Source organism: Phyllobates terribilis, unplaced genomic scaffold, assembly GCF_046119375.1.
Source record: "Phyllobates terribilis strain yellow unplaced genomic scaffold, ASM4611937v1 Scaffold_13__5_contigs__length_258822181, whole genome shotgun sequence".
Lineage (NCBI taxonomy): Eukaryota > Metazoa > Chordata > Amphibia > Anura > Dendrobatidae > Phyllobates > Phyllobates terribilis.
Genome location: NW_027362773.1, coordinates 209,903,232 through 209,915,286, shown reverse-complemented (window position 1 = coordinate 209,915,286; position 12,055 = coordinate 209,903,232). Strand labels below are relative to the sequence as shown.

At 44.4% G+C, this 12,055-nt stretch overlaps 1 protein-coding gene across 4 annotated transcripts in view; it reads right to left on the bottom strand.

Moving 5' to 3' along the window:
- Positions 1-12,055, bottom strand: part of ACSF3 (acyl-CoA synthetase family member 3) — a 64,450-nt gene that overhangs the window by 10,400 nt on the left and 41,995 nt on the right. For all 4 annotated transcript variants that reach the window (XM_073659187.1, XM_073659188.1, XM_073659189.1 and 1 more), the window contains exons 2-7: positions 10,002-10,790; positions 8,754-8,909; positions 3,512-3,666; positions 2,973-3,118; positions 1,038-1,150; positions 167-293 (exon numbers count right to left, since the gene is read on the bottom strand). In XM_073659187.1, the coding sequence (XP_073515288.1) occupies positions 167-293; positions 1,038-1,150; positions 2,973-3,118; positions 3,512-3,666; positions 8,754-8,909; positions 10,002-10,649 (1,345 nt within the window). In that variant the 5' untranslated portion in view covers positions 10,650-10,790. The remainder of the gene's footprint in view (positions 1-166; positions 294-1,037; positions 1,151-2,972; positions 3,119-3,511; positions 3,667-8,753; positions 8,910-10,001; positions 10,791-12,055) is intronic.

Here is a 12,055-nt window from a genome sequence, read left to right as displayed (position 1 = left end):
AGGATTGACAGTTCTACATACATACACAAATATATGCAGTGTGTATATATATATTATTTATTATTTTAGCACCATTCATTCCATGGCGCTTTACATGAAAAAAATATATATGTATATAAATTTGGTATGTTTGTAGCATCCTTATACCGCCAAGCATTTCTCCTACCTGTCCTGAACCAGCCATCTGGAGTGAAAGCCTCCATGGTCTCCTGTGGTTTGCTCCAGTATTCTCTGAACACGGCCGGGCCTCGTACCTGCAGCTCTCCGTCCCTGTCCTCGAAACCTGGGGAGACCTTGAAAGTGACACCTGAAATTAACCGCTGCCACACAAGACACGTACGCCTCCCCCACCACCAACCCTGCCGATCCCTCTAAAAATCCGCCTTCTGTGCAGCTGGTGTTGACCTTGCGCGATTTCTACAGTTTTGGTAACGCTCCCACATCTTTAGGAAAACATCTGCTGAGTGCGGCATCTGCCAGTTAGGAGTCTTGGCACGGGGCTGGCGCCAGTTGGCAGAAATAAGAGGGTGAGGGTGAAAGGAAGGGGGGGGGGATTTGTGGATAAAAAAGGCGAGAAGACAATAACGAAAAACTTGCATCCTGTACCCCTGTTTACTTGCGTCGGTGCGATAAACCCGCGGGCTTCTGTTATTTTTAGATTGTCTACATCTAAGGGTCCGGGTAAAATAATTTTGCACCAATCTTTGTACATATTTGTTTTCAGCACCGATTTTGAGTTCACAATATATTGCTGCTTTCATCTAAAGCCATCTGTTGCAGAAAGAAATAAAATAAATAAAATCAAGAAGAAACATCGTTCCCCACTTACGAAGTTACAGTAAATCTGGAATAAAAAAATAAATAAAATACAGAATACTCATCTCCGTTGAGAAATCGTTTGGTGCTAACCTCATCGGTTTAATAATCCATCCTATCATCCACAGATTCCCAGAAAGTGTTCGGGTTATTAGAGGAGAACATATAGGACCGGACGGAGATGAAAAAAATCCCTGGCGCTGGCCACGTCGTGCCATTACCTCTGTGCCAGTGGCGTTTCCTTGAGCGAGGACGGTATAGGAGCTTTCTTCTTTCTGTGGGATCTCCGTGGCTATACGGACGTCCACTCCTGGTAGTGGGTTGCCGACTGACCCTGGCAAAAAAAAAAAAAATAGCAGTATGTAAAAATATATCATCCAAATTTGGAAAGTGTTATTTATTTTTTTGGATCAGGTACAGGTATTTGCACCTAACCTAAAACTGTGGACTGCCGTCTTCAGAAATACGGTCAGGGTCCAATGACGGCCACATTGGATCCATTTTGGCACATTTCCATTGCCTTTAATGAGGTCAAGATTCGTGTATAGAAGATTTTAGTTCAAGGGTATGTCCAGTGTGCACGCCGCCTACTTGTAGAATACCGAAGGAGGATTTTTGCAGCTAGATCCGTGTGCACATTGGCCCCGTTCTGCGTCAAATTGGCTCGGTAAGTGACATCTCACCCAATGAGGTATTATAAAATTTGCTGGGGTAAAATCCACTTCTATATAAAAAAGCTGAGGGCAGTTGAACACTAATTTTGATCACTTAAGTAAAAAAAATAAATAAATCCATATGAACCCCCTTTTTCACACGTAAAGTGCCATGGAATAAATGGCGCTATAATAATAAATAATAATAATGTGTCCTAATATAAAAAAATGAAATATACTGTTATATTGATTATAAGGTGTATTAAAATAATATATATCTAAAATCTGGAAGCACATTAGTTGGTGTCCTCTCAGCCCCCTGATGCACACACGTCCCCTCCCGCACCCCCGTCCTCTATACGGAGGTTTCTTCCGAGAGCAGGGCTGTGTAATTGAGGATGCTGCATGTGCTGAGGCTCAGGGGGGTCCACATGCTGCTGTGTACGGTGGGGCCCTGGGAGGATTGAGACAGGCCGGTGATAAGACACACTGCGATCCGCCTGTCACAATGCGCCGGGTCCCCGCTGGAGCAGCCATTAGCCAACTGTGATCTAAACCTCCAATTAAAGCGCTGATTAGACCCGGCGAGGCGTGAGCTAGCCATGAATAATTCATAGCTCTGTGCCGTGAAGAAAAGAGAGAGAGAGAAAAAGAGGAGAAGAAAAAAAACTCAGGAAAATGCAGTAGGATTAACCCCTTCTGCAACGCGCTTAAAAAAAAAACTTATTTTACAGTATGATGTACGAAGACTGATGCCCCCTACAGGCCAGGGATGGGATGGGTCAAGACGCAAGATCGTTGTCGGTGGATTTGTATAATATCTATGGTACCTGGAGAATGTTCACCTGACTGTCACTGTCATTGGTAAGGGTGTGTGCGCACAACGCCACCAGGCTCCACCCTCCTCTCCCTGATTGACAGCTCTGGCTGTGTTACGTTATCCCTGTTGCAGCGGAAATGTGGCGCATGTGCCGTGACCACTTTATGTAGTTGGATCTTATGTCGCAGCCACAGTGATGACTTTATGGAGGCCAGAGCTGCCAATCAGGAAGAGGAGGGTGGCACCAAGCGAGAAGTAATGAGGAGGGAAGAAGTCTTCCAGGAGCATTGACACGCCCCTAGTGCACGACCTTCCTTATCTGCATATGACTCATACACTAGATTTCTCATGTCTGGCACATCAGATCAATAAAAAAAAAATTGGTGGAAAAGTACATATAAAGGGGCGTATATGAGATAATTAATCAGCATGATAATAAAAGGTGGAGGTTCACTTTAATGTAAAGGTTTGTTTCTAGACCCCTGAACATACACAGGAAGAAGTGGAACTAAGTAAAGCAGGATCACGGAATAATGAATGATGCCCGGGCCTGGGGAGGACCCCCTGACGCGTAGGCCTGGGCCAGGGGAGGTCCCTAGACGAGACCAGATAGAAACAGGCTAAACTTCTATACGTGTATTGCAGTCTTCAATACGATCATATCTTAGATTCTATTGGGTTACCTGGTACACGCGGTCCATTGAGTGGGTTTGTCAGCGCCATGCCAATTTCGGTCATGCCGTATCTCTCTAGAAGAGTGTGACCAGTGATTTCTCTCCAGCGCTCAAGAATCGGCACCGGAAGAGCTGACGACCCAGACACCATTAACCTGAAAAATAGAAAAATCAGTCTGCTACCATAGACATCGCTGGGATAGCACTGCTCCGGGAGGTGTGTGTGTGTTTTTTATTGTTTCATTTTATCTGGGACACTTTAGCATATAAGGGTGTCCAGTAGTAAACCTAAAGAAGTTCTCCAATCACAAAATATCAACCTCTGCTTCTCCAACTGCTGCAAAACTACAACTTAGCTTGCTGGGGGTTGTAGTTTTGCAAAAGCTGCAGCTCCTCAGGATGGACAGCGATTGTATATGATGTATAAGTAGAGGCCCCGCTTTTTAACTTCCCACTAAAACAAGGTCATGTTTGGGTTGTCAACTAATGTTCCCAGAAATCCTGGCATATACTACGGATTGACAGTGTCATCAGCTTTGCAGCGATACCTGATGTTCTGCCGGCACATTGCCTTCACAAAGTCCTTGACGCCCGGCTTGGTGAGGTGGCTGTCATAGTAATCGATCAGTTTACTGTATATGGTGGGCACGGCCATGAAGACATTGACAGAGGGTGAATCCGTACTGAGAAAGTGCTCCCATACCTGCAGAAAAGGAAGCGACAAATTCAAACTTTTTTTTATTTCTTTTCCAAAATATTTTGATAGTTTGGACTTTTATGGACTCGGTGATACTAAAAAAATAAAAACAAGCATATTTGGTATCTTTATTGCCGTATATAGTAATAAATAACAATCGGCCGTGGCACCTTATTGGCAACCCTGCAATGGGCACCCGGATCGCACCACCGAAATGTCGCTTTCGGAGACCGATCGCCCTGATCTCTGCTGTTAGAGGCCAATGTTGGCTGTATAAACACAGCCAATACCAACCCTGTGCGGAGCAGGATCGTTTCCTGAGAATGCTCCATACACCCGCACTAATCATGGAGGGGTTAAAAGAATATATTGTCCACTTATCGTGTATTTTTTGGGCCACAATGGGTCTAGTAGTGCTGCTACTCCATCATGTATCTAGCTCATATGATCGCTGCAGCCATTACTGGCCTTAGTGATGATGCTGGCATGTGACTAGCTGCAGCGGTCATGTGAATGATAGATAGCATGATAGAATGATTCTTCAGCCGCTGGACTCTTGTGCCCTGACCGAGCTTAGTGGAGGGTTCACACAAGGACCCGTATGTTACAGACTACGTAAAACTGTCTATTAAATATCCTGAATATTAAATATATTCAGCGGAAATGAGCAGAGCGATTTACACTCTTATAATATTTCAACAGACAGCAGCTCGGCGTCCTCACCGATAATGTATCCCGGACTATCAACCAGTGATGTGCAAATATCTAATGGACAATGACTCTGCAAAACCCAGAATCGTGGGCTGGGGATACGGCAGAGAGGACGTCACAGGATAAGCGCGATCACTGGTGTTGTATCGGCTCATCTATATACTAATGTATTAGGGAATTGCATGACTAGTACTTCCCTAACATACTACTGTAAGCTAGAGAGCACTGATCATCAGGTAGGAGGCCAAATAGTATATATATATATATATATATATATATATATATATATATATATATATATATATATATATATATATATATATATATATATATATATATATATATACACACCCCTTTAAATTTTTCATTCTTTGTTTCATTGCAGCCATTTGGTAAAATCTAAAAAGTTCATTTTTTTCTCATTAAAGTACACTCTGCAGCCCATCCTGACTGAAAAAAACAGAAATGTAGAAATTTTTGCAAATTTATTAAAAAGGAAAAACTGGAATATCACATGGTCATAAGTATTCAGACCCTTTGCTCAGACACTCATATTTAAGTCACATGCTGTCTATTTCCTTGTGATCCTCCTTGAGATGGTTCTACTCCTTCATTGGAGTCCAGCTGTGTTTAATTAAACTGATTGGACTTGATTTGGAAAGGCACACACCTGTCTATATAAGACCTCACCGGTCACAGTGCATGTCAGACCAAATGAGAATCATGAGCTCAAAGGAACTGCTCAAGGAGCTCAGAGACAGAATTGTGGCAAGGCACAGATCTGGCCAAGGTTACAAAAGAATTTCTGCATTACTCAAGGTTCCTAAGAGCACAGTGGCCTCCATAATCCTTAAATTTAAGAAGTTTGGGACCACCAAAGGTCTTCCTAGACCTGGCCGTCCAGCCAAACTGAGCAATCGTGGGAGAAGGGCCTTGGTGAGAGAGGTAAAGAAGAACCCCAAGATCACTGTGGCTGAGCTCCAGAGATGCAGTAGGGAGATGGGAGAAAGTTCCACAAAGTCAACTATCACTGCAGCCCTCCACCAGTCGGGCCTTTATGGCAGAGTGGCCCGACGGAAGCCTCTCCTCAGTGCAAGACATATGAAAGCCCACATAGAGTTTGCTCAAACACACATGAAGGACTCCCAGACTATGAGAAATAAGATTCTCTGGTCTGATTAGACAAATACAGAACTTTTTGGTGATAATTCTAAGTGGTATGTGTGGAGAAAACCAGGCACTGCTCATCCACCTGCCCAATACAATCCCAACAGTGAAACATGGTGGTGGCAGTATCATGCTATGGGGGTGTTTTTCAGCTGCTGGGACAGGACGACTGGTTGCAATTGAAGGAAACATGAATGCGGCCAAGTACAGAGATATCCTGGATGAAAACCTCTTCCAGAGTGCTCTGGACCTCACATTTGGCCGAAGGTTCACATTCCAACAAGACAATGACCCTAAGCACACTGCTAAAATAACAAAGGAGTGGCTTCAGAACAACTCTGTGACCATTCTTGACTGGCCCAGCCAGAGCCCTGACCTAAACCCAATTGAGCATCTCTGGAGAGACCTGAAAATGGCTGTCCACCACCGTTCACCATCCAACCTGACGGAACTGGAGAGGATCTGCAAGGAAGAATGGCTGAGGATCCCCAAATCCAGGTGTGAAAAACTTGTTGCATCATTCCCAAGAAGACTCATGGCTGTACTAGCGCAAAAGGGTGCTTCTACTCAATACTGAGCAAAGGGTCTGAATACTTATGACCATGGGATATTTCAGTCTTTCTTTAACAAATTTGCAAAAATTTCTACATTTCAGTTTTTTTTCAGTCAAGATGGGGTGCAGAGTGTACTATAATGAGGAAAAAAAATGAACTTTTTAGAATTTACCAAATGGCTGCAATGAAACAAAGTGTGAAAAATGTAAAGGGCTCTGAATACTTTCCGTACCCACTGTACATGTAACACTGTATGTGATAAATATATAATATTAGATTAGTATTTCTACTAGTTGTATGTAATAAAATCACAGATGGGAAGAACAGAAGTATGTTAACCGCCTCTTTTCTAAATATTAGTAGTTTGTGTAGCTTCACTTTATCCTTTATGGAGGATGAAAGGCATAACTGATGCAGAAAGAGCCTACACTGCCATAAGGAGGCTGGAAGCCATAACTGATGAATAAAGTTATAAAGTGCTGATAATGAGAGCGAGGACAACTCCAGACAAGAACGGATGTGATGATAGTGATAATGGAGACACCTGCAGCAGGGTTTACCTATGGGGTATATGGAGAGGCTGACTAGATATGTCTAGTTCTCCTTACTACTCCCATCCCCCCATCCCATGCCACTAACGTATGTGATTGCTAATGGAGGCTGACACTCCGACCCGTTCCTGCCCCGTGCTGTGCGCAGAACTCATCTCAGGACTGATTAAAGGTGAATCGCTCCACGCCTCAGTACACGGACGCCCTCCGTGTTCTTGTAGAAAACTCCAGGCTTTATATTCCCAGGAGCTAATGGTCGTCGTCTCCGCACCCCTCCTCCTCACACCGCTGCTCCAGAACAATTCTCTCTAAAACGCTGCGAGTATTAACGCGCTTTACTGCAGCTGAGAGAGACATCAAGACCGCAGAGCAACCTCTTTATTCAGCGCAGCTGGACGAGAAGGCTGGAAAACATCTACGCTGCGCGTTCGGACCACGCGGCCGGGTCCTCGGCTAATGGTCGTCTCAGATCGATGGAAGTCGGAAGCTTTTAATTGGCAGAACAGGTCGTGTCCTATACTACAAGGAAGATTGCATATTGTAAGGCTATGTGCCCACGTTGCATTTATGAAGCAGAAAATTTCTGCTGCATAAATGCAAGTTCTCTCCCGGAAAAACGCATGCGGAATTCCGCACGCGTTTATTGCGCATTTTTCGCGCGTTTATCACGCGTTTTCCACATGCGGAATTGCCTTGCGTTTTTTATGCATTGGACTAAGGCAATTCCGCTTGCGGAAACGCAAAATTAAATGACATGCTGCGGATTTTTGAACGCGGCATAAACGCTGCGGAAAAATCCGCAACATGTGCATAGAACTTGCGGAATCCCATTGGGGACCATGGGGTGCGGATATACATGCGTTTTTCAAGCGTTTACGCTGCGGAAATTCCGCAGCATATACGCTTGAAAAATGCTACGTGGGCACACAGCCTAAGGCTATGTGCCCACGTTGCATAAATGAAGCAGAAAATTTCTGCTTCATTTCTGCAAGTCCTCTCCCGGAAAACGCATGCGGAATTCCGCACGCGTTTATCGCGCATTTTTCGCGCGTTTATCACGCGTTTTCCACATGCGGAATTGCCTTGCGTTTTTTATGCATTGGACAAAGGCAATTCTGCTTGCGGAAACGCAAAATTAATTGACATGCTGCGGATTTTTGAACGCAGCATAAACGCTGCGGATTTTCCGCAGCATGTGCATAGAACTTGCGGAATCCCATTGGGGACCATGGGGTGCGGGTTACCAAGCGTTTTACAAGCGTTTCCGCTGCGGAAATTCCGCATCAAAAACGCTTGAAAAACGCTACGTGGGCACACAGCCTCAGACTCCGTCCTATCAGGCTGTTCTCGCAAGAGACATTTTTAATCGCATTTTTTGCAATGTATTACTGAAAAAGCAATAAAAAAAAAGTGCAGAAAAACCTCAAAAACCTCGTACTCGTCTCTTGCATTGCCGCTGTTCCAGAGAGATGGCGGTGTCGGGTCTACATATCAGTCTACTTTGTGCAGGGACTGTTCTGATTCTCCTGCTCTGTAATTTGCCATTCCACTTATTCCTTCTCATTCTGCCAGCACTTTAGGTCCAGGCACTTCCTTTCCTTGCCATAGTCTATTGTTTTGGGGGTTGAATGGTGTAAGCGTACTCCTACGATCTTTTATAGCTATTGTGTCCTTGATATGTGGCGATAAGTGTTGTATTTAATTACAGCACTGAACATGGACGTATCCTTGTATTTAAAGGGTTATAATCATTATGTCAAATGGGTTGTAAAAACAAGCAACTTTGTAATTTACTTGTTATTATAAATCCTCTCTGCTCTCAAGAAAGGAGGGATTTTTTTTATTATATTGTTTACAGCTCGTTGCTTAGGTGACCAGCCACCTCTGCAGTCTATCAGCAGTGACCAGTCTCCTATGCAAGGAATGGAATGCTTAAATGTTATTTTCTATAGATCATCTAATCACTGGATCTGGTCAGCTTTGGTGTCAGTGAAGAGGAAAAGCTGCCTCTGCTTGCAGTCAGCGAGCTGTCAATCATACAGGAGAGCAATGCCCCCCTGGCAAGAAAAAAGGCTTTCTTGTCCCTTTGAACACACCGATCACTTCTTACCTCTTTTGGAGAGAATTCAGGGAGCATGATGCAAGTCGCCCCCACCCACAGCGGACATAGCAATTTGTTGACCACTCCGTGGACGTGATGGAGGGGCAGAATGTGCAAAATACAATCAGATTTAGTCCACGACCATTCACTGACCAGAGCGGATACCTGCAAGGAAGGAGACAGCAGATGACAACAAATGAGGGTCTTAAGTGGATAGGTTATGTGTCTTGGCACTTTCAGAAGTCTCAAAAAAAGTAGGGAGACAACTCCTGTCCACGTGACCCATTTGGAAACTTTTAAAGTAGCTGTCTAGTATACAAAACTTATTTTTGACAGCATTTTGGGGAATCAGATGCAACATTTTTTATTTCATGATTGCGTATCTTATACGTAAGGTTTTGTCGTGCACAATACTTAGTCAAATCATGAACAATTATCGCCTATGATGGCCGTGGGTCCCATCACAGGGTTCCAGGATGGGGATATTGATTAACTATCCTCAGGATAGATCATCGATATCAGACCAGTGGAGGGGCTGAGTGTCAGACCCCCACAGATCCGATATTAATGACCTATTTGCAGGTGCACGGTGGAAAGTAGTAGTGTATGGAGCCAGGACACCACAGCCCCAGTACACTGAGTAGTAGCTGTTCTGTCATCAGAAGTGTATGGAGCTGAGCTGTCCTGGTCAGCAGCAGATTGGTGAGGACACCGGGTATCGGATTCCGACCAATATGATATGGATGACCTATTTGCAGGTGCACAGTGGGAAGAAGTAGCCGTGTATGGAGCCATGACATCACAGCCCCCGTACACTGAGTAGTAGTTGTTCTGGGGTACTGAAGCCCACTCCGTACCTCTGTCATCAAAAGTGCATGGGGCTGAGCTGTCCAGGTCTATAGCTGTCAGCAGCAGATCGGTGAGGGCGCCATGTATCGGACTCCCACCAATATGACAGTATATTGATAGGTCATCAATATCATAAGTCATCAATTTTGTGGCCCTGGATAACCCCTGAAAGGGGCTCTGAGTCCTCAGTCTGAATGGAGCATTGTCACAACCACACTCCGCCATTCCCATAGACAATGAATGGAGCGGTAGTGCAATTACAAGCCCACGTTCTATTCAGACGGGATCCCCATTAGCAGTGAGATCCCACCGATCACCTATCTTGCGGATAGGTACGGTGCCATTACACAAGCAGCCATTTTTCTTGCTGCAGGCACATTCGGAGGATGCCTACTTCCAGTTTCTTACCATAGCACTTAGGTTTTGGTGGGTGCTCAGGACACCTTTTGGTCTTCCAGTGGTTCCGCTGGTATAAATAATCATAGCCCCCCTTTCTTTCCAATCCAGGTCAAAATGTTCAGCCTCTAAATATACTGCTTGTTCTGTAGTGCTGTGCTGTCGGATATTAGGTACAGTAAGGTTTGCGATCCCCAACTTCTCTGCTAAAGGCGCAATTACATCTGTGTAGTTTGTCTCTGCAACCACCAGCGCACTCTGGGAATCCTTCAGTATGTACTCCAGCTCTAAAGGGGGGTGATTCTTAAATAACGGGACAGCAATGGCACCACTCATCCACGCTGCCCATTGACACACCACATAGGAGGAGTCATTAGGGCAAATAAAGGACACTCTCTCTGGAGGGAGGTCATTGCTGGGGACACCCAGAAGACGAGTTATTTCTTTAGATAGGGTGAAGCTCCTGAGATATAAATCCTGGTAGCTGTGACGCCCATGTTGGTCAACCAGAGCTGTTCTGTGACCGTAGACTGCAGCGTGATAAAACACCGGGGTACAAGGCTGGGTCTGGCTGGGTGCGGGAGTATGGAGGGAGCAGGAAAGAGTACGGAGGCAGTGACGTCTTACTGTGGATAATAGCAGGCGACATCCTCCAGCCATTGCCCCCTGGGTCTTACAGTGAAACAGAGGATAAGATCAAAAGGAGGAGCAGAGTAAGAGAGCCTAATGTCCGATCTTAAACACCAAGTCATTTCACCTATGAACCATGATGAATAACTGAAGCTGGGCAATTCCTTTGTGCTGTAAAAAAAAAAAAAAAAAAAAAAAAAAAAAAAAAAGGAAAAAGTTACTTTATATTGCAATACTTGTCAGATAATAATTAACTGGTCAAGGCAGCAGTTTGTGCTCCAGAGCTGCCCTTTAGAGCGAAGTCAGACGGCCGTATTAATTGGGCGAGGATCAAATCGCAATCCTCGGATTCTCCATTGGCTATCCTGACCTGAGCGTGACAGCATGTATTTCTAAGGAGCTGCCATGCTTGGGACGGGATGGGGGATGGCATCTTCGTGCAAGTAATAGGGCCGTCTGACTGCACCCTTATTATATAATTTACAACCATAGTCATCCATTATTGTCTTCCTTTCCCTCCTCTCCCTCCATCTATTTCTACTAATCTTGGGGATTTCTCCCATATTCACACAAAGCCCATTATACATTGTTTCATCAGTAATTTTTACATTTATAACCATATAAGACCAAAAGACATTCGACACATTGCGGAGAACAGAAAAATATATTTAAATAAAAAAAAATCAATATAGATGATGTTTTTGTGTTTTTTGCGGAATTTTAGGGGTTTGCAGCATTTTATTCAGGCTGATGGATTTTAACATGAATGTTTATTTTGCTCTTAAAGGAGATAAGTTGCCATCAAATGTGTCAGCAGTGGCTTATTCCTTTCTATATTGAGAACACAATTGAACCTGTCACACCAATTGCTTTTGTTGTACAATCCAATCTAATATGTCCAGGGATTATCCCAAATCACATGCTCTGCACATTCTTTTTCAGTGGGTGTATCCTTTTCATCAGTATTCTGTCAGCACTAAAGGTGCTGTCATCTCCTTTACCAGACTTCCCAGCATGTAATGGATCTACCATTATCCAACTGATTGCCTGACAAGACCTCAAAGCCACCTCTCTGATCGGTCTATATGAAGCTTGATTGACAGGACAGCAGGAACAGAAATGCAAAGATCCCCTCCCCCTCACTTTCTGTAATCTGTCTAGGAGTCTCTGCTGCCACATACAGATTACACTCGGCAAAAGACAGAGGACAGAAAGTTAAAGGCCTTGTCCGGCCTTGGGGTACAAGCCCGCAGTCGCTCTATGTGATTGCAGACTTGTGATTTCTCACAGCGTGCGCACGGCACGCTGTGAGGATTTTCTTGTGCTAGCACCAGGAGCAGAAGGTTATGTGACCGCCTGCATGTAATTTGCATACTTCAGGCCACATTCTGACTAAACGTATCCGGCCTCACTCAATATACTTGCAAAGAGCAAGG